Source organism: Caretta caretta, chromosome 23, assembly GCF_965140235.1.
Source record: "Caretta caretta isolate rCarCar2 chromosome 23, rCarCar1.hap1, whole genome shotgun sequence".
Lineage (NCBI taxonomy): Eukaryota > Metazoa > Chordata > Testudines > Cheloniidae > Caretta > Caretta caretta.
The window spans coordinates 3,666,686-3,689,135 of NC_134228.1; the positions used below are offsets into that span (position 1 = coordinate 3,666,686).

The 22,450-nt window shown below is 51.8% G+C and overlaps 1 protein-coding gene across 1 annotated transcript in view; it reads left to right on the forward strand.

Moving 5' to 3' along the window:
• The first annotated feature begins 401 nt into the window (after positions 1-401).
• The window catches only part of SAMD4B (sterile alpha motif domain containing 4B), a 34,587-nt gene continuing 12,538 nt past the window's right edge, over positions 402-22,450 (forward strand). Inside the window, exons 1-3 of the mRNA XM_048832948.2 lie at positions 402-525; positions 13,129-13,618; positions 21,078-21,560. Of these exons, the coding sequence (XP_048688905.1) occupies positions 13,423-13,618; positions 21,078-21,560 (679 nt within the window). The 5' untranslated portion in view covers positions 402-525; positions 13,129-13,422. The remainder of the gene's footprint in view (positions 526-13,128; positions 13,619-21,077; positions 21,561-22,450) is intronic.

Genomic DNA, 22,450 nt, shown 5'->3' on the forward strand with positions numbered 1-22,450 from the left:
AGGGGCAGGAGATGGGGCGGGGCGGAAGGAGGGGGAGGGGCAGGAGAAAGGGGCGGGGCGGAAGGAGGGGGAGGGGCAGGAGAAAGGGGCGGGGCGGAGGGAGGTAGGGGAGAGGAGAAGAAAGGGGCGGGGGCGGTCTTCGTTCCGCCCAAGCGGACGCTCAAACGCCACAGCCCAGTCTGTTACGTCACCGCGATGCCACCAGGCCATTGGTTGTGGAACCTCGGAGTGACAGGACTGAAAGCCAGTCAGAGTCTCCGAAGCTGAGCCCGAGGCCGAGGTGGGGGCGAGTGTTGCGCATGTGTGCCGTCGTGCGCGCGGGAAGCCACGCCCCACCGAGGGCAGCCGCGAGCTTCTGGTTGGTCCCGGCCGCTGCCACTCGACCTCCCGCAGCCAATGGCGAGGCGGCTGCGCGCTGACGCGTGGCGTGCCGTGCGCGCTGGCGTTGCGCGGTGGGCTACGGTACGGGCGCCTCGGTGTGAGGCTGGCGGGGCCGAGGCCGGGGCCGGACGGGCCGCAGAGACGGTGAGTGTGGGGCGCGTCCCCGTCTCGCGCCTGCTCGGGCCCCTCCCCCCGTTCGGGGCGAGCATCTCCCCTCTGCTGCACCTCGCCCCTCCCCCACCCCGAGCCCGGGGCCCCTCCCCCCTCGGCCCCTCCCCCAGCCAGGGACCCCCCCGCGCCCCGATCCTGGCTTCTCCCGCGTGCTGCACCTCGCCCCTCCCCCACCCCGAGCCCGGGGCCCCTCCCCCCTCGGCCCCTCCCCCAGCCAGGGACCCCCCCGCGCCCCGATCCTGGCTTCTCCCGCGTGCTGCACCTCGCCCCTCCCCCACCCCGAGCCCGGGGCCCCTCCCCCAGCCAGGGACCCCCCCGCGCCCCGATCCTGGCTTCTCCCGCGTGCTGCACCTCGCCCCTCCCCCACCCCGAGCCCGGGGCCCCTCCCCTCTCTCCAGCCCCCCTCCCACACCCAGGGGTCCTCCCGCCCCGCTCCGGGCTTCACCCCCTCCCCCAAAACCAGCCTCCTCCCCTCCCCCCAGATTTCCAACCCCGCCCTGCTCCTGGGATCCCCCTTCCCTCCATCCCAACCAACCCCGCCCTGCTCCGGGCTTCATCCCTCCCCTCCTCCCTAAACCAGCCTCCTTCCCTCCCCCCAGATTCTAACCCCGCCCTGATCCAGGGATTCCCCTGTAATCCATTTTCCCTGATCCAGGGATCCCCCTTCCCTACCAACCCCGCCCTGATCCAGGGGATCCCTCTGTACTTCATTCCTTCCACTCCTAAACCAGCATCCTTCCCTCTCTGCAGCGCCCCTCCCCCCAGATTTCCAACCCCACCTTGGTCTGGGGGGTCCCCTGTAATCCATCCTCCCTGATCCAGGGGTCCACCTTCTCTCCACTACAACCAATCGCCTCGTAGGCACCGACTCCATGGGTGCTCCAGCTGTTCCATGGCATATAGGAGGTGCTGAGAGGGAGAGAGAAGAGTTGGGGCAGGAAGAGATGGGGGAGAGGGGGCTTCGAGGAAAGGGTGGAGTGGAGGCGGAGCCTGCGATGGAAGGGGGGGTTGAGTGTCTCCCCCCCGCCTCGGTAAGTTGGTGCCCGTGAACTGCCCCCCCCCAATACACACACCAACACTCTAATCCACTATGGTCTGGGAATCCCCTTCCCTCCAGCACACGCAACCCTGCCCTGATCTGGGGACCCCCTGTATTCCATCATCTGTGATCCAGGGATCCTCTACACTCAATTCAGCTAGATCCCCAAACCAAACATTGCCTGCCCCTTCCAAAGCAGGCATCCTACCCCATCCTTATCGAGAGTTACCCTTTACCCCCACTCCACCTAGGGAACCTTTTTCTCCTCCCCTGGATCCCCTACCTCACTCTGATTTGGGTTCCCATATATTACACGCTGGGTCAGACCAAAGGTCCATCTAGCCCAGTATCCTGTCCTCTGACTGTGGCCAGTGCCAGGTGCCCCAGGCGGAATGAATAGAACAGGTAATGATCAAGTGATCCGTCCCCTGTCACCCATTCCCAGCTTCTGGCAAACAGAGGCCAGGGACACCATCCCTGCCCATCCTGGCTAATAGCCATTGATGGACATATTCTCCATGAATTTATCTAGCTCTTTTTTGAACTTTGTTGTAGTCTTGGCCTTCACAACATCCTCTGGCAAGGAGTTCCACAGGTTGTGCGTTGTGTGGAGAAATACGTCCTCTTGTTAGTTTTAAACCTGCTGCCTGTTGATTTAATTGGGTGACCCCTGGTTCTTGTGTTATGAGAAGGAGTAAATAACACTTCCTTATTTACTTTCTTCATAGCAGCCATGATTTTATAGCCTCTATCATATCCCCCCCCTTAGTCGTCTCTTTTCCAATCTGAAAAGTTCCAATCTTATTAATCTCTCCTCATACAGAAGCCATTGCATCCCCCTAATCATTTTTGTTGTCCTTTTCTGAACCTTTTCCAATTCCAATATATCTTTTGTGAGATGGGGCAACCACATCTGCACGCAGTATTCAAGATGTGGGCAAACCATGGATTTATATAGAGGCAACATGATATTTTGTGGCCTATTCTCTCTCCCTTTCCTTATGATTCCCAACATTCTGTTCTCTTTTCTGACTGCCGCTGCACATTGAGTGGATGTTTTCAGAGAACTATCCGCAGTGACTCAAAGATCTCTTTCTTGAGTGGTAACAGCTAATTTAGACCCCATCATTTTATATGGGATGTATTACATCACCTCCTCTCTCCCCAACCTGGGATCTGCTACTGCACCCTAAACCTGGGACACCCCACCCCCACCTCCCAAATGCAACCCATCAGCACACCCTCCCTTGTTCCTTTTGCCCGGGACATAATTCTTAATGTCTCTGCACTCTCCCCATGGATTCCAGAGTGCTCTTGCTAGAGATCCTGTCTCTTCTCCTCTTCTCTCAAAATGCACATGGAGACCATCTAGCCAAATTTCTTCCCTGTTCCTATGTACCAGACAGAACACCTCCCATCTACTTGCTCTGATTCCCTTAAGATACTCACAGCTGTCTCTGCTAGACTCTGACTAGAGGTCTCTCTTCTCTGTCATGCTGGGTGACTGCACTGCCTTCTGTCCTCCTTATGTGTATGCCCATAAGGAGCTCCCATGGAGGAGATCTGTTATCCTTCCCTCTGTACCGAGACCTTTCTATAGAGATATTTTCCACAAAGCCTTGGATCACCCCAACTCTCTTGCTCCAGCAATCCCCTTATCCCTGAAATGCTTCCAGCAGGGATCCTTGCATCCCATTGGAACCCTCCTGCAAAGCCAGGCATGTGCCACTAATGGTCCATTGAGTGAGTCTATCTGGTATCCTGCTTCCTGCAGCAGCCAGTATTGAATGTTTCAGAGGGTGGCATAACCCTCCCTTCCTAAAATACCTCCTTGTGCAATCCCATTCCACTCTGGAACGCGCACATGCATTTCCTTCCTGACCACCCCCAGCTGGTCATCTCATGCCCTCGTGCTTTAGGGCCTGATCGTCCTTATGATTTTGTCCTGTACAGCTGAAATTCTTTCCTAGTACCGTCTGATTTTTCTTTCTGGAACCTTAGTGCCCAACCCAGTTGCTTATTATCAAGTGGCAATGAGTTCTACAAGTTAATGTTAAGTAATGTTAACAGCTTCTTTCCTTCTATGAGTTAAAAATCTGTTTGTTTGTTTTTTTTAAAATTCTGAGTGGGCTATTATGGGTCAGACTAGACAGAGAGAACCAAACTAGCTTTCATTGTGCCATAGTTCTGTACCGCCTTCCATTTTTCAGATCTCCCCTGTCTACACTTGATCAGGTTTGCTAGCCTCCTCTGGTCCTTTCTCTTTGCTCTTAACTGAAATGAACAAACTGACTGCAGTACCCACGCTGAGGTTGTACCAGGAATGTGTATGTTGTCACTGTTTTCTTACTGTTCTCCATCACTTCCTTAATATGCGGTGTTGTCCAGTTGTCAAAACACATTCACTGGGTTCTGTCCTTGGCTCTGAGAGCAGGGTCTAATGGGGAGAGCAGGGGAGTGGGAGTTAATACTCCTGGCTTCCATTCCTGGTTCTTCCACCCCGCCCTGCTTCACAGCTTGCTCTTTCTCCTGGCGGGGTCACTCATACTTCACAAAGGGGACTGTGATGCTTTGATGTCGGTCACATGCCTGGAGATCCTGGAAATAACAAGTTCTAGAGAAGGACCCAAGTGTGGTTCTTCCAGTTATCCAGTAACAAAGATCTCCAGGCATCTCATATACTTGGAGGCAGCACTGAGCGGAAAAGGGGTGGTGTGGGGGAGATTGGGGGTACACATTGGGGACAGTGGTGGCATCTGGGCTTGGGGCTCGGGAGAGCCAGGTTGAGTTTGTGGCTGTGTTGTAGACGCAATGTCTTCACAGCCGGAAAGGCATGGGTTGGATAGCCAGTCCCAGTGGAGACAGGGCACAGGGAGTTTTAACCTCAGGTAGGTGGGCTCCACCCTAGGGAAGAATAAAATAAACTGTAACCAAGGATGGGGTGGGGAGGAACCCAAGAAGATAATTGCTGAATTTCAGCCCATGCGCACACAGGCCACAAAGAGGAAATGTCTCACTGCTGGGAGATCTCTTTGGATTTGTCTTCGCTGACCCCTTGAGTTGGCCTAGCTTGAGAACTGCCACGCTGCAAAATCTGCAGTTACTGCATCCATGGGGGTGCTATCCTCACTTGTGTGAAGCGCTACGACTTCTGTGGGAGGTCGTACCCCATGGTGCTTAACTCTGCGCTAATCTGAACCCTCCCTATCAATCGTGTCGCAGTGGCTTGTGGGACAATTTGTCTGCCCGTTCCGGCCAGCTGGGCAGAATCAATGAAAACAAGGCCTTGGGGAGGTAGCGGTCCTGTGGCTTGTTCCTCTTGAAACCAGTCGGGACAAAAGGCTGAGGAATGAACCCTAGGGAACTAATGAGTGATTCGGAGAGAATTCTTCTGTCATCATCTGTGATGTGCCGAGATGGAGGGGGTGAAATTCTCACCCTCTTTTCGAGGCCTTCCTGTGTCCTTGCTCTGAAGCCTTCCGAGAAGATGCTCTTTTGGTTTGTGCCAAGCACAAAGAGAACCTCCCTCATCTACAGAAGAATCCCAAGCTTGAAATCTTTCTGGTCAGCACCACCACTGTGTCGTCCTACAGAAGGCATGGGATGAAGACGCGCCGAGCTCCAAAGAGATGCTGAGAGAGCGCTGGGAACTCTTCCTGCTGGTAGTTGATCTCAATGCTCATGGGTATCATGAAGAAGCAAGATATCCAGATGGTGTCAAAGATGGGGAAAGCAGCAGGGGACTGGCAAGGGGTCGGTGTGTAGGGTGAGAGCGGACACCGTGAGACGTTGAAACTGGTGGTGCCGGCCAGGCAGAGCGGGGGATGTTCCCTTCTTCAGAGGAAGGCACAAGAAACCCTGTAGCTAGCCCTGGCTGCTGTTGTGGGGGCTCGCCCCATCGCATCGTAGGCTGGAATGCAGTTGCGGGCAAGTTTTTAAAGTCGAGCGGGAGGGAGGGAGCCTTTGGAAGGCTGTAAAGAGGGAGGGGTAACGTGGGCCAATAGGCTGAGGAAGGTGATGGGTCTGGTTTCTCAGAGTTCAAAGTCTTTGCTGAATGAGGCAAACGCCAAGGCTCTTCTGAAGCAGCAAGTGGATGGAGAAGCACGCCAAAAATTTGGCCCAGCTAGCCTGTCGGAGCTGAGCTGGTCCTGTAGTGCAAGCTCCAGATCGAGTTTGGGGGGCAGGGGAGGGTTTTTTTTATATACTGTATTTTAGCACCGTTGAAGAGGAAGGATGGCCTAGTGGTTATGGAGCAAGCCTGGGACCTGTTCCCTGCTCTGCTGAAGTGATCCTGTGTGACCATAAGTCAGTTGCCTCTCTCTGCCTGAGTTTCCTCATCTGTAAAATGGGCGTGCTAGCCCTGCCCCAGCTCACAGGATGTAGGGAGGATGAGTCCATTGTGAGGTGGTCAGATGCCACGGTGACCGGGGCCATATAAGTAGAGGGATTGGCTTTACAACGTGCTGACATCCGTTGGAGACTAAATCCTCTATCTATCTGTGGAGCAGGTACAGCCCTGGTAGTGGTAGGGGGAGCTTCCCTTTACACGCCCGCCCCCTCCCACTCATGTGCCTTAGCCCTGCCCTGGGGAAACCAGCTCTCGTATGATGGTCCATTCAAATCTCATCTTCCGGAGGTATCAGTCACTTGTCTGTTGTGGTGGCTTTTGTGACAACCTGTTGGGTGCTGGTCTGAGACCCATCACATTCATTTCAGAATGTGGGTAGGGCACTGCACTGGGACCCAAGAGAGCTGGATTCTGTCCCCTGTTGGGTGACCTTGGGCAAGTCACTTCCCTCTTCTGTGCCTCGGTTTCCCCACTTTATGGGGGAAATGGAGGCACAATGCTCTAAAATGCTTTGTGGTCTACAGATGAAAAGAGCTAGGTGATATAATAGTAACTTTTCAAAGCAGGAGGTGGAGGGCAGCGTGTAGAACGGATTTCCAGATGGTGACTGCTGTCAGCCAGTGGCAGGAGTTGCCAGCTCATAGAGAACAGATCTTCAGGCACGGATAACAGAAGAGGGGGTGAAATTCCTCCCTTTTCTTTGTGCTAGCCTGGGAACCAAGTTGCAACTGATGAGCTAAAACCGGTGCGGAAGCTTGCACAAGGTTAATATTTGAGGGTCAGACTCAGGAATCGGGTAGCTGACGGGATGAGATACAGAAGCCTCAAATCTCCTGTATGCTGGTTCTGATCCAGTCCAGGGCTACCCCAAACCGGCTGCCGTGGTGGTGGCTGGGTGCCAGCCTTATTCCCAATGGGACGTGTCCACATCACTGAACCCCCTGCTGCCTCTGGTGCTAACTAGGGGGGCCCCTTAGGAGCAACCTCAGCAGGGAGAGAGGCGCGAATGAGTTGGGGGTCTGGATTTCCAGCGGGAGTTGCTGGGGGTTGGCACCTCTCAGGCTGGCCGCGTCTCCGGGGGCTGTAGAAATGCAAACGGCCGGCCTTCTCCAGTGGGGATGTGGCGTGTGCTCTGCATCGGTCCGCCCAGCTGCATGACATCGATTGCTGCTTGTGTCTCCTGGGTCCCCTCTGAAGCTTAGGCCGCTGGTGGCCAGCACTCCCTCCGAAGGTGTAATTACAGCGGGCTGCGTCGTTGCTCCTGTCTCCTTACCTCCGGGAGCCGGCTTAGTTTGGCTCTAATGATAGCGTCCAGTGGGGAGAGACCCAGACAGCAGCTTCCCGTCAGTCTCTCTTCAGACACACGCCTTTTCAGAAGGGTTTGACTGCCTCGCACTTTAAAAATTGCTATGTCTCCCTTCGCCGCCGTCCCCATCCCTCCACTTGGCCGTGGCTAGCGCACATGGACAGCAGTGCACAGGGCGCGATTGTAACCTGGCCGCCTCCAGCAACGCTGACAGGAAATAGCACCCAGGCCAACGGGCAGAGGGGAAAACACTGGGACAAAGGATGCTTCATTCAGCAGGGTCCAGACGCTGCTTCCACTTACTGCATTAGCCTAAGACTTGGGAGTTCAAGTCCTACTTCCCCCACAGACTCCCTGTGTGACTGTGTCGTTTCGCTCCATCCGTGCCTCAGTTTCCCCATTGGTGCGTGGGGATAATAGCACATCACTCATAGGCAGGCTTGGAGGGATTAGATTTTTATTGGTAATTTTCACTAAACATCGACTTCACTGCACCCCCAAGCCCAGGGAAAATATTTTCCAGTGATGATCGAAATTGGCGGGCTTATTAGAGTCCAAATCCAGTGATCAAGACTTTTGAATTAGGCTCATCACAAGCAAAAGACTATTTACCTTTGTATGTTTTGACATGTGAGGTTGACAGTTTGTGTTTTAATGGTTTCTAAACCACTGGCTTTTTGGAACTCAGCATCTGCTGTCAATAAATATTTGTCTGACCCCATGTCTCCAATTTCCCAAAACAGTGAAAATTTAAATAGATAAAAATTGGGGTGGGGAATGCTTAAAAAATAAACCTTTATAATCTGTGGAAATGATCGAAAAATAAAATTGAGTTCTTCTCGGAGGGCATAAATATATTAGATTGAGACACTGAGGTCGCTAATGGGGTCAATAGATTCCTTTGTATAGATCCAAGATATATTGATTGTCTTCGATTGCTGCAGAGACTGACGCAATATATAGGTGCTGAGTACCCGTGGAAAGGGGTACGCTGCTCCAAAGAAGTGGACTGTACCCGTGCGGTCTTAGGGTTTACCTGCTTGTATCTGATTGCTCTTATTTTTATAGCGTCGTCTTCTCTGTGTCTGTCTGTAGTCACAGCCTGCAGAAACTGACCCATCTTACATCCGTATCTGAATGCCTCACAATCTTTAGGGTATTTATCCTCCTAACATACCTGTGAGGGAGGGCCTAGCAGGATAGAGACCCGGCTTGGGATTTGAGGCCTGGTTCCATTGGTGGCCTTGGATAAGTCATGTTCCCTCTCTGCCCCAGTATCCCCATCTGTAGATGGGGAAAATGGGACTGACCTCCCTTGAAGCATTTTGGGATTGGGTGAGGAAAAGTGCTAGATGTTGTTTGTCTCCCATTGCTGCCTCAGTTTCCCCAGCTGTACAGACTACATCACTTGTCTCTGTGTGACCCTTGGCTCTAGCAGAGCAGGGAATTGAACCCAGGTCTTCTGAGTGCCACGTTGGTGCTTTAACCACTGGGCCATGCTTCCTCCAGGATCCAAAGGAGGCCAGATGACAGGTGGTCCTAGTCTCTGAGCCAAATTGCAGTGTCTGTGCTGAGCATGGCAGTGTCTGAGACAGCCTGAGAAGACCGTTGAGCTAGGCCCCGCACTGGATGAGGAGGCAAAGGGAGAGAGTGCGGCATGAGGGTGACTCAAATCAGCTGATGGGGAGTCAGGACTCCTGGGTTCTATTCCCATCTCTCCCGCGACTAGCCTTCGGCTCCGTGCCTCAGTTTCTCAGTCTGTAAAATGGGGATGGTGCTGCTTTGTAAAGGTCTCTGAGGTCTGCCAATGAAAAGCAGTAGATAAGAGCTGGGGTTTATGATATATTTATTACTACCTGGGTTTCATGCAGCAGGGGTGATGCTGCAGGGTCTCTGCGATTGGGGCTGGGGTTTAGAGAGAGGCATCCCGTTGAAGTGGCCAGAGCGGCTGTCAAAAGGCAGAGTCTCCCCTCCTGAGCTGGAACCCAGGCTGCGATGCTGGGGCTAACGCCCTAGTGGTGCCGAGAAGCACCATGGAATGGCCAACGAGCATAAGGAGTCCGTAGCAGAGCTAGGATGAAGATGTGGGGATCCTGACCCTTTGCTCTGAGCACTAGGCTGTGCTACCCACTGTGTTCATGGTGGCAGCATTGTACACTGGGCCTTGTCCATATTAAAGAGAGGGGGCAGGCTGCAAGTTGCCTTGGATGGCTCCCAAGGGCTGCATTCTTGGTATGGTATGTCCTGCCTTGCCAAGTCAGAGCACGGTCCAGCCGTTTCAGCGGCTCAATCAGGAAACCAGACGTCTCTCTCCAACAGTTGGTCTGTGTCCACCACCTCTGGACTCTGTTGGAAAAGCATCTCTGCTTTTCCTTTTGTTTTTTAAATACGTAGAGGCAGAGCTAATCCCACTGCAGACAGAGCCAGCAAACATGCCTTCCGTTGTGCAGACACAGTCTATAAACCCTCTTAGACACAGCGCGAGGTGCTGTCTGAATGCTTTGTTGGGCTTCAGAGAGCTATAGCTTCAGACAGAAAATCGAGGTGTGCAAACAGCACAGCAAAGTCAGTCGCGGGAGCTCAGGAGTTCAAGACGTCTTGTGTGAGAATGCCACACCCGTTAGGCTATGGGGGGCGGGGGGAATATCTGAGACCGTTACGTGGCTGGAATATGAAGCACCTGTTGTCCTTCCACTCAGCCAAAGCTGCTTCTCTTTCTCATACAGTCTTCAGCATTGTCAGTTCTGAAGTGCTGTGTCTGCAGAATGGCTGTGCCGCAGAGCTGATGTCCCCCCGCCCACCACCACCACTGCAGCTAGTGTGCTTCTTCCCTGCCTTTGAGAGACCCACACCCACACCCTGCTAAGAGGGAGTTCTTTCTCCACAATCTAGTTAATCCCCTCTTGGAGCAAAAAGGGGCAAGGAATTTTGGGTTCCTAGATAGGCCCCTCTGGATTACAAAGAGACTGCAACAAAAGGGTCGTTAAGTTCCCCTTGTGACGCTGATTTGTGCCCGGGATCCCCATCTGCTCAACCCACTGTTGTGTGGATCTCCCGATGGCCAGAGACTTAATGGGGGAGTCTCCTGATAGGAGAAAATGGGTCTTGAATTGTTTGTTTGCTGAATAGGCGTTGAAAGCCAGTTTCCTTTTCAGCCCCCTTACGGCTACTATCCCTCTTACTCCTGTCTTATCTCTGCTTCTCTTGGGCGGTCCTGATCCTCAGTATTGTGCTTGCGTGCCAGGAGCAGGTGACTCTCCAGAGACGCCGGTGACGTGAAATCTTGTTGGTTTCACAGCAAAAGTTAAAAGCAGCTGTAGGTCCTAACGCTTGCCCTGAAAATGCTCCCTTTTGAGGCTTTACAGTTGCATTTCCCTACCCTGTATGTTTCAATCTTCCATTGGGGCTGTGTAGAGGGAGTCACAGGAACAAAAGGGGAAACAGCCAGGATGATAGTACCCAAAGTGCTGCCGAATGCATGGAGGAAATTGAGGGCAAAAAGACATTTTTTTTGCTCATCTGTGAGTGTGATTTTAGATGCCTTAATAGTAGCTAAAACATCTTCTGACAGAAGTGACTTATTGTAAGTCAGTGGTGTATTAGAAATGTGTCTTGACTGGAAGGTGAATTTCACTGAGGGTTTTATTTGGATTTAGATCTTCCCCCTGCTGTGCGTACCACCCGACAGTGCAGCCTTCTGCTGTGTACGAGAACCAGGAAGTGGAACTGACTGTAAATAGGAGATAGAACAGATTCCACTGTGAGTGAAGTGCAAAAAGCAAACAGTTTCTGAAAGGTCCCCCCCAACGACCTGTGGTACTTGAATTGCCCGCATCACCATAAATCAATGGTTTGCAACCTATTTTCATTTGCGGACCCTTAAAGAATTTCAAATGGAGGTGCAGACCCCTTTGGGAATCTTAGACATAGTTTGTAGACCCCCCGGGGTCCGTGGACCACAAGTTGAAAACCACTGCCGTAGAATCAAAGCATCTTGCAATCTTTAACTTATTTATCTTCACAACCCCCTTTGTGAGGCAGGGCAGTGCTATTTAGATGGGCCTCTTCTGAGGTCACACAGGAAGTCTGGCAAAGCGAGGTATTGAACTCCAGACATCCAGGTTAGCAACCTTAACCGCTCCTTCCTCCATCACAGGTCCCAAATGAGAACTTTAGGTGTGTGAGCTGTCTAGTTAGCATAACACCTGAATCAGCCCGTTGGAAGGAAAACTAAAGTGAGCCCAGTGTTGGCTCTCCAAAGGCAGAGATCTCACAAGCTGTGCCTGAGTCCTCCAAGGAGACGTCCAGGAAAAGTGAGATGTAACATTCCTGACATTCTTAAAAAGGAAAGTCTCCCTGCTTGGTTTTTTTTTAAGCTTAAAAAGGATTGGAGGGAGCGTGTATGTTTTGCAAGCATAGCTGTGTTATCTAGGAGTGTGGGGATAAAAATCAGCCCCCCTAACCGATGTAGGTGTGCCAGCAAACCTGGTGTGGACACAGCTATACCCACAAAGCCTTCATAGTGTGGATACGCCCCAGGTCTTTGACTTTGCAGGCCTCCTGTGTGTTTATAATGTACGTCCTTCAGCTTGGACTGTTTTGCCTCTTGAATGCTGTTAGTTCTGCTGTGTGGGCAGCAATCAGTGCAAGAGAAGACTTTAAATGTAAAAATCCCCTCTCCCTGGCTTTCCAGGTTTCGATCTTATTGGGCAGGGCAGAAGAGAGAAGATCTCCTTTTTCCAAAACCTAAACTTTGGCCCCGAACCATCCTTTTCCACCAGTGGCTGGCCCTGACTTGATTCTCGCTATCAGCTCGCTTGTCACAGTGCTGCTTTCAAATCTCGCTTCACGTCTTGTTAGGGCAGCCCTGGGGTTGGGGGGAGTTGGACCTGCTTGGGTTGGTTGGCTGCATGCGAAATGAACAAAGATGAACTTGCAGTTCGGGGCAGGGGGAGGGAAGGAGAGGGTTTATGGTACTGTAGCAATGTGGTTGCCCAGGATTGGCTGGTTGGGTATCTGCCCTGGTATCACTACCCTGCCTCGCCTGGTTGGTCTGTTATTCCATCTGGCACCTTCCTGCCGCACTGGGTCAGACGGCTGCTCTACCTTGCCCGCTGTCCGGGCTCTATCAACATCCAGTGCCTGATGCTTAAGGTGAATCCCCTTCTCATCCAACCAGCTCAGTCTAGTAACTTTCCCTTTAAGCTAAAGGGGTGACTTGATCCCAGTCTATAAATACCTACGTGGGGAACAAATATTTAACACTGGGCTCTTCAGTGTAGCAGACAAAGGTCTAACGTGATCCAAAGGCTGGAAGTTGAAGCTAGATAACTTGAGATTGGAAATCAAGCATACATTTTTAACGGCGAGAGTAGTTGACCCTTGGGATATTGTTTCAATGGTGGTCGTGGATTCTCCATCACTGACCATGTTTAAATCAAGACTAGACATTTTTCTGAAAGCTCTGCTCTAGGAATTATTTTGGGACAGGTCTCTGGCCTGTGTTATCCAGAAGGTCAAACTAGGTGATCACAATGGTCCCTTGGAATCTGTGAATTGCACAATACCGTATGTGGGGGAAACAGGGGAGAAAAGTGAATTCGTCTATCCCACCTGAGGTCTGATTTGCACCAACATTGCTGGTCATAAAGCTGTCCAGATGCAATAGTTGACTCTCTCTGATCTCCTGTGGCGATGAGTTCCGCAAGTGGGCTTTCTGCTGGGCTCAACGTATAGCCTGTTGCGTGTTTGGATGTGTCATCGTCCCGACTGTCTGTTGTTGTAAAGCAAGAGAGGCCTTAAACCTGGTTATAGAACAATGCAGGCTGTGCTCCGGGGTGGCCAATCTTTCTTAATCGATCTCATATTTCTTTTTCCTTACAGGGATCTCCAAGGCAGTCTGCTTAGAGGAGAGCCCTGCAAAAGGATCTACACGGAGAAAGATCTTTTGGGACAATCTCCCCCCCACACATGTGATCCCAGCTTCACTGGCAGCAGGATTTGCATTCCAGGTCGTGCCCTCCTCCATCTCTGGGCCAAACCGTAGGACTTAAAGCTGAAACCATGTGAGGGGGTTTCCCTTGCTCCCCCCTCTCCCCTGACCCCCTTCCCTCCCCTCCCCCTCCCCCCCCAGCCTTGGGCGTGTCGCTGTCGAGCCACGTTGACGCGCCTGCCACCATGATGTTCCGGGATCAGGTGGGAATCCTGGCCGGCTGGTTCAAAGGCTGGAATGAATGCGAGCAGACGGTGGCTCTGCTCTCCCTCCTCAAGCGTGTCACTCGCACCCAAGCCCGCTTCCTGCAGCTGTGCCTGGAGCACTCGCTGGCCGACTGCACCGAGATCCACATCGTGGAGTCGGAGGCCAACAGCGCAGGTAAGTTTGGGCGCAGCTTCGGGACGCAGCTGCTGTCGGTCAAGCGGAGCTGTTTCCCTTCCATTTTTCCCCCCCCTCCCCCCCCCCGTCTGAGGTGGAGCAGACTGGGTTTAGCATCAGGAATGGGGTGGGTTTAGATCAGCATCGTTTAATCCGACTCTCCCCTCTCTGAACTATAAAACGAGTCCATTGTTGTGGTATGTGAGACTAACAGTCTCTGAAAAGCAGCCATGTCTGGGGCGAGACAGGGCAGCTGATAACAGCTTTGCAACAACACTATACAGTGGTTTAGGGTGGAAAAGGAGGCATGCTCTATCCATTGGGATTGTAAACCTCTTGGGTCAGGGGACCGTCTTTTTTGTCTGTTTGTGTTGCATCTAGCACAATTGTGTCTGTAACTGGGGCTCCTAGGTGCTACCGTAATACACCTGTACAGCCCCTAGCGTAATGGGCTCCCAGTTCAAGGCTGGGCACAACTGTCATACAAATGGTGGTAATTTAGACTCTGCTCATTAAAGCTGGGATACCAGGGCAGCTCTTGCTTAATGGCTTCCCCCAAGACAGCAGCAGACAAGCTGGTGTAGTGGGGTGAGCCCTGATTCAGAAAGGAGAGTTGCCTGTCTTTCTTTCTGCAGGATGGCTGGGCCCCTTAGTGCTGCTCTGGGGCATGGGGGTCAATATGGTTTCCGAGGGGAGAGCTCCCCCTACTGAGCCTGGAACGCTGTGTAAACAGGAGATCTTAATGACTAACATTGGAGCATGTGTATTGTCCTACACCAAAGATTGAAATAGACAATTGGTTTATATAATCCAGCCCACCGGGAATCAGGGCAGCATTCTTCCTAAGTACAATCCTCTCTGTGACCTAGTTCTAAATGTTCCAGGAGCCAGGGCTCCTTTTTCCATGGGAGGAGACTGTTCCCCAGCTTCAACTCAACCTCTGTTCCCCCTCCTCCATTTCATCCCCTTTCTTCCTGGTCCCACCCCCAGCCGCTCTCCCGCCTTTGCTATTCACATTCTTCAGATTCTTGGAGAGCAATTGCAGTGTATTGGAACTACTTAACTCTCCTCCCTGGTATGCAGTTGCTGCTGTGTGTGTCTCTTTGCACTTGATCACTTAAGCATCTCAGAAGCACAGACGTTTAAAGCTCTTTCAGGGTAGATCTGGCCTTAATGCAGATTTATTTGTAGGGTGACTTGTTACTTAGCCTGGAGGCTGGCGACCCCTTATTTGAAGGCAAACATTTTCCTGAGCCTCTGACTTACTATAAAAGAGTAAAATATAAATAACAATCAGTGATAATGGTAAACCTGTATAACTTATTTGTGTGTTTTGAGGGGTTGATTGGAGAGTGCTTGACCATGAAAAGGTCAAGATGTGCCAGAAATGGGGGAGTGAGATTTTCCTTGCTTTAGATTGTACTAAAACTTTTCAGCATCTAGTAACCCCCTTGAAGGTTGTGGCCTTCCTGGTTGAGAAATGCCTGGTCTAAAGTCTTGTATGCGTCCATGTTAAGACCTCCTCCCTTCCTTTCTCTCCTCTCCTCCCCACCCACCGGGCGGGGAATAAATATGGGGAAATCAAACTGACTTAATCAAATCAGGGAAACCCTCAGTGTGGACACTTAAGGCGTGTCTACATGGGGACCCTCAGGAAAATTAATTGGAATTAACCACAAGGTGTAAAATTAGTGACATCACTTTAAATTACTGGGTGGACACTCCCATTGTAAATTAAAATGGTCTTAATTTGATTCAGTTTAATTCACTTTGGAAGTGAATTATGAGAGTGAGGTTTTGAAATTGAATTAAACTAATCTGAATTAAGGCCACTCTCATTCTTAATGACAGGTTACAGAGTAGCAGCCGTGTTAGTCTGTATCCGCAAAAAGAAAAGGAGGACTTGTGGCACCTTAGAGACTAACAAATTTATTTGAGCATACGCTTTCGTGAGCTACAGCTCACTTCATCGGATGCCTCTAAGGTGCCACAAGTACTCCTTTTCTTTTTTCTCATTCTTAATGAGTGCATCCACACGGAGCTTAGTGTAGTTTAACTAATCCACTTTGAATGTACACGTCTAGTGACTTTTTACCAGTATTAGCCTTAATGCAGGTGCAGTTACACCCACGTAAGGTGCTTTTATTCCAATACAGCTTATTTTGCTTTGCCAAAAGCAGGGTAAGCTATACCAGTATAACTCCATCTAGGGTGGGTGGTTGTGTTTTTTTTGCCACTCAAACTATGCTGGTGGCAATGGGGTGGCATCTGCCCTTGAAATATCCTGGTGTGCAGATGTAAAGCGGGGTGGCCAAACTTACTGACTCTCTGAGCCACATGCAGTAATCTTCAGAAGTTTGAGAGCCGCAAGACATGCGCAGCCTGCCCCGCCGGGCGGCGCCTGCTGGGACTAAAGCCCCGAGACCCCCCTCCCTGCAGGGCAGAAGCCCCAACCCCTCCCCCCCCCCCCCCCCAGTCTGGTAGATGGAGAAGCGGGGGAGGGGCTCCATGAGCCATACTTGAACTGTGAAAGAGCCGCGGTTTGGCCATGCCATATATAAAGTATCAGCAAGACCCTAACTCTTTTTTTTTTTCTTTTTTCTTCAGTCTTCATTTTGTAGCTAACTTGGTTAAAAGCGTGTGTGTGTGTGTGTGATTAACTTTTTATTAATTTTCCTAAAGAAACAATAAAAAACTACAAACAGGTAAAGGACTTGCAGCTTGTATGATAGGTTTCAGAGTAACAGCCGTGTTAGTCTGTATTCACAAAAAGAAAAGGAGTACTTGTGGCACCTTACCAGTTACTGCCCCTTTCACAGGATAGCCAGTAAGATTACGCAGTTATGCGACTTTACAACTTGTCAGAGCTGCAAGACCAGACAACACAAAATCAGACAATATTACGCAGACATAACGTGCTAGGGTGAGAGTAATAATAATAAAAAGACATGCCCAAATAGGCAACAAAGGGAAGTGGGGGCTTTTGAAGAGGAGGGGGAAAAGCAGAGGTGTAAAATAATACCAGACTGCCATTCGTCTGAGCTAGCTTCGCGTTTTTGATCCAAAAGGATCAAGAAACAGGGCCATACTGTTTGGTCAGACCAAAGGTCCATCTAGCCTGGTATCCTGTCTTCCGACAGTGGCTAATGGCAGGTGCTTCAGAGGGAACAAACAGAACAGGGAATCATTAAGTGATCCATTCCCAGCTTCTGGGACGCCAGATTTCTTTGACTTCCTATCATTTCTCTCTACATCATTAAGCTGTTCCTTAACTCAGTTCCGCCCCCAAAATCAGCACGATCAAAACTCTTTAGACAGTTTAACATTGTTTCCATCTAGCAGCCGTACAATATGCACTCAGCCAAAAGTATTTAGCCATTTCCCGTCTTCGGTAGCCAGTTTTTAAAGCAAAGTAAAACTTAACCATCTAAGGGGCCTCTTGTTTTGTTCCTAAAAGGAAATGATCTGAATTGAAAGGACTGTTTGATTTAAAAACAAGTAATGAGTGAATTGTAAAAAGCTTGTTGCTTTTCAGCTGGGAAGAAATGTTAGATTCGGAATGTGTCGGGCCTCAGAACAGGCTAGATTTAAAAAGAAGTTCTACCTATTCGGTGTTTTTTTTAAAGCAAGAGCTCTTGATTCAGCTAAAATCCCCCCTCTCGCTTGTGCCACACTTCAGCTCGCATGTGAATTTTAACAGCCTCGTTCCAGAATTCCCCCATGGGGTGATTTGAGATTGGAAACGTGGCCAACCCTGTGCAGCCTGGTACCCTTTTAGCCCCCAGCTGTTCATCGAGGGACCAAGGACCACACTCACCCACAGAGAAGTGGCAAAGCAAATCTTGTCAAGTTTGCGCAGGGCCTGTCGGCAGCTTGCGGGAGACACTCGCTGAATCATTGGCCTCAGCCTCTGCGGCCTAGCCTTTCCCTAAGCCTTAATTTCCAGGTTAAAAATAGCTGTCTGTGTATGATGGGAGATGCCCCTGAGGTAGCCGCTCTGTCCTTTCCAAGTGTGTCTCCTGCTCCCTGGCTGAGATTGCGTGCTCTGCTAGGGGCAGGCAGGAATGGGTCATAGCCCAGATTGGAGTGTCAAACGCGTACTTGTTTCTACAGTTGCTCTGGCGATGTGTGGATCCCCCTAAATAAACCATGAAGGCAATAGATTCCAGTTCCGTTAATCAGACCACCCATCCTCCGGGGAACTCAGGACTTGGGCCGAGCCAGTGCTTTTCATCCAGAGATCTTTAAGCGCCCTGCAAACGTATGGTTATCCCTGCTTTACAGATAGGGAAACTGAGGCGCGGGGCAAGGCAGTGACTTTCCCTTGCTCTCTCAGCAAATCGGTGGAAGAGGTAGGAATAGAACCCAGGCATCCTGACCCTCCAGGCCTGTGTCATGCCCACGCTGTCTCCCTTGCAGGGGACTCTCGAGAGTGGAGTAGCGGCACAAGTCCCCACTGTGCAGAGCAGTAGAAGGGGGCCCTGTGCAGTTGTGGGGTCACCCCTCTGTGCAGCAGACCTGTCCTTCCACAGGTGTGGGAAGGATCTTCCCCTAGGAGGCCAAGAGGAAACAGTGGGTAGGAGCTAAGGTTTAAAGAATTAAGATTGCTGAGCCTGCATGTGTTGCTCATTGCAGCTTCCCTTGGCAGAGGGTATCTTCCATCCAACAGGCACGCAGCTGAGCAGACTCCGCCCTTCCAGTCTGTGGTCTCCTTCCCCCCCCCCCCCCCCCCCGCGCAATTAATGGGTTGCTCCGGGCCTGTAACTGTATCCTTTGGGCATCTGCCTGCGGTGGTGGCGGCGTGTGCTGGAATCTGTCTGCTCTGACTTTGCAGGGAAAATTTCTCCCAAAGTCGCTATTAAAGAACAAGAGATCCCAGTTCTGCAGCCTGTGCTGCCAGGGAAGAGATGTCCAGAGCCGCAAGCATCCAAATGCATTCCCCGTGGCGTTGGGGAAACTGAGGCAGGGCAGTAAAGTGACCCCTCAGTCCATACGCAGTCAGTCAGTAGCAGAGCTGGGATTAGCAGGGAGGTAGTGTTGAGGGAGCTGCAGGCACCCCTCTGTTGGAGCTGCGTGGACTGTGCCGACAGCACCTCCAACGCAGCTGCTTCTGGGGGGGAGAGCAAGGCAGACCAGCTGGAGGTGAGAGAGGAAATTTTGGCTCAGGAAACCAGGGCAAACCCCTGCTCCCTCGGAAAGTAACCAAGGAGATCTTCATGTCCATGCAGAGTGGATGGGACCTTGGATCTCCTCTGACCCAAGACCCTCACACCCATTGTCCTGGAACGCTGTGGTACTGTCTGACGGCTGAGGGGGCTTGGTCATCTCTGCTGAGAGTTGGCGATTCCAAAGAGGCTGTAACACCTGCTTGAGTTAAGGTTGGGTCTAGCTTACTGTTGAACAGCTGACTTTCCAAAGAGCTCTAACATTCGGAGACTGACTTGGATGGTCTTGAAACTTTCTGTGCCTCATGGGGGTCCGGCATAGCGTGACCGATCCAAACCTGAGGTGGTTCGAGCGTGGGATACCTTAGATAAAGCCCCCTTCCTTAAAATTTGTCTTGCTTGAGATCAACATTTGACATAAGAACGGCCATATTGGGTCCATCTAGCCCAGTATCCTGTCTTCTGACAGTGGCCAGCACCAGGTACTTCAGAGGGAATGAACAGAACAGGGCGGTTTCGAGTGGTCCATCCCCTGTCGTCCACTCTGTTTCTGGCAGTTTAGGGACACCCGGAGCATGGGAGTGTGTCCCTGAGCATCTTGTCTAATAGCCATTAATGGACCAATCCTCCAGGAACGTATCTAGTTCTTTTTTGAACCCAGTTATTCTTTTGGCCTTTACAACATCCCCTGGCAATGAGTTCCGCAGGTTGACTGTGCGCTGCGTGAAGACCCACTTCCTTTTGTTTGTTTTAAACCTGCTGCCCGTTAATTTCATCCAGTGAAATTAATTATGGTTCTTATGACTTTGTTTGCTCGCGCCTGGGGCTCAAACCAGAGGCACCGAGTTCCTAGGGGTTGCTTGACCCCTGCTCTGCCCCAGGCTCTGCTCCCACTCCCTCCCCTTGCCTCTTTCTCCTCCCCTCTCCCACCCCCACCCCCCGCGCTTCCTGCACACCACTGAACAGCTGATCACGGCTGGCAGGAGCCCTGGGGGGGGTAGGGGGGGGTAGGGGGATAAACTGATTGTTGGGGTTGCCGGTGGGTGCTTAGCACCCACTGTTTGTTTGTTTGTTTTTTCCCATGGGTGATCCAGCGCCTATGGTTCAAACTATGACTCTGATCCTCCCTGAACCGATATCAAATGTTTAGGATTTTATTCCACTGCCCACTGAGTGTGGGGTAGCTGGCAAAGGCAAGGAAGGACAGTCCAGTGGTTAGGCACTAACCTAGGACTTGGAGACCTAGGTTCAATTCCCAGCTCTGCCACAAACTCCCAGGGCACGTCACTTTGCCGCTGCCTTCCTCAGTTTCTCCATCTGTGCAATGTGGACAGTTGCCTTTCTCTGCCCCACTAAAGATTTCGAGGCGCTCGGATATAGGACCTAGGACTCGCCCCTTCTTTGGAAGAAAGCTGGGACACACTGCTCTGGTTCACAAGCCCTTATGCTCTCTCTGCTGGCCTCCTCGTCCAGCCAGCGCCATTTGCTTCTTGAGCTGGGTTGGCTGTGCACTTGGTTATTTCCCAATAACTGTACGGTTATTTACCTAATCCCTACATGGTTGAGAAATCTCTCTGCCAGGCTCCCACGGCTCACGTCCCTCAACTGCCCCCCCCCCCGCCCCTTACGCCCGTAACAAATATGTCCGCTTCAGCGTGGTGCGCCCTCTCCCTTTGAAGCCCTCTTTTACCCTCCCTGCCCAAATCGATTCCTGTCTTTAAGTTCCGCACGCTGTGCGGGGGAAGGGAGTTCAAACCCCGTTAGTTCTGGGCAGAGGAAATCGGAAGAGTTCAGCAGGGAGAGGTGGCCTGACCTAGTGGATCGAGCACTGGGCTTTAAACCCAGGGTCTGATGAGCCCAGCTCTGCCGCTGACCTTGGGCAAGTCGCTGCCTTCTCCGTGCCTCGGTTTCCCCAGCTGTAAAGTGGGAGTAATGAGACCCCATTTGTAAAGTCCGTGGAGCTCTCTTTGTTGCTGGAAGTGGTGGCATTTTGTGGGGGGACACAGACTGATCGCCTGGATTGCTTGAGATCACCGTGTCTGGGGTCGGGGCATCATTCCAGGTATCTGGCTCTGGTAAGCCCCCTTGGTGATGCCACACTGTGGCTTTCGGTAGGATACAAATCTCCCTGCCTGAAGCTGTTGCGAGTGTTCCTACACACTCCTTCACCAGCTGTCTTGTTCCTCCCCAGAATTGGCTGCATTGATTTCTCTGTGGTGAAAGCCACTGGAGGAAGGAGCAGGCTCCCTTTTGTTCCTGTTCTTCACCCTTCTCTGCCCCTCTCCCCCAAACAGCTGTCATCAGCCAGTGGCACCAGGAATCGAAGGACAAGGTGGTCTCCCTGCTCCTGTCTCACCTGCCCCTGCTACAGCCTGGCAACACGGAAGCCAAGTCCGAATACATGAAGCTATTGCAGAAGGTCCTGGCCTACTCCATCGAGAGCAACCTGTTCATCGAGGAAAGCCGGCAGCTGCTGTCCTACGCCCTCATCCACCCGGCCACCACGCTGGACGATCGCAACTCCCTGGCCCTATGGCTCAACCACCTTGAGGAACGCCTGTCTAGCGGCTACTCCGGCCAGGGCAGGGGCCGGCCCGACACTGCATACCACTCGCGCCAGGGCTCGGACGAGTGGCAGGGCCCGGTGGACTCGGGCATGGGGGAGCTGGGACACGGCTGGCAGGAGAAGCTGCCCCGAGAAAACGGACACTTGCCTTTCCACTCCTCCAGCTCGGTGCCCTCTGCCATCAACAGCATTGGAAGCAACGCAAATGCAGGTACATGGCGGGGAGGGGACAGGATGGGGCGTGGGCAGTAGGTAGGAGCTTAGAGGCCAATGTAACCTTATTTCCAGTCTGCTAGCTTGAAGAGCCCATGATCAAATATTTGTTCCCCATGTAGGTACTTAATCTGGGATCAAGTCATCTCTTAACCTTTTCCTTACACTGTGTAGACTGAGTTCCTTGAGTCTCTCTCTAAGGCATGTTTTCTAATCATTCTCATGGCTGCCTTCTGTAGAGCTCAAAATACTCGACAGAGATGCAGCTGGGGAAACTGAGGCACAGAGTGGGTAAAGCCACTTGCCTGTGGCTAGTCAGCAGGAGAGATGGGAACAGAACCCAGGAGTTCTGAGTCCCTATCAGCTGAGCCATGCTTCCTCCTCAGAGTCCGCGCCTGCTTTCTGATAGGCCCCAGAAGAAAATATTTTGAGGCCCAAGCAGCAGGGGGGTTGGAGGCGTGGGAGTGTGCCCAGGAAGGGGGGATGATGACAGATCAAATCTAAGCTCTGACAATGGAGGAGGCAGGGCTTGGCATGTCAGTGCCCAGTGTCTCAGTTTCCCCATCTATAAAATGGGGCTGATAATATTGGTTGCCCTTCCATCCCAAGGGGCATTAGTTAATGTTTGCACAGTGTTTTGGGCATCTGAAGTGCTTGGAGTCCTACGTGCCGTGGCAGCTGGGGGTGTGCTTACACGTACGTACAGATGCCACAGGGACTGGCAAGGTACATGAAGATTGAAGATGGTCAGGGAAGTGTCAAGATGGGCGGCTGCGGGTGTCAGTTTCGGAGGTGACCTACTGACACCCCCCCCACACACACACACACACACAATAACTGCCTCTAATTCTATTAAAGAAACAGGAATGATTATTAAAGCTAATCAGA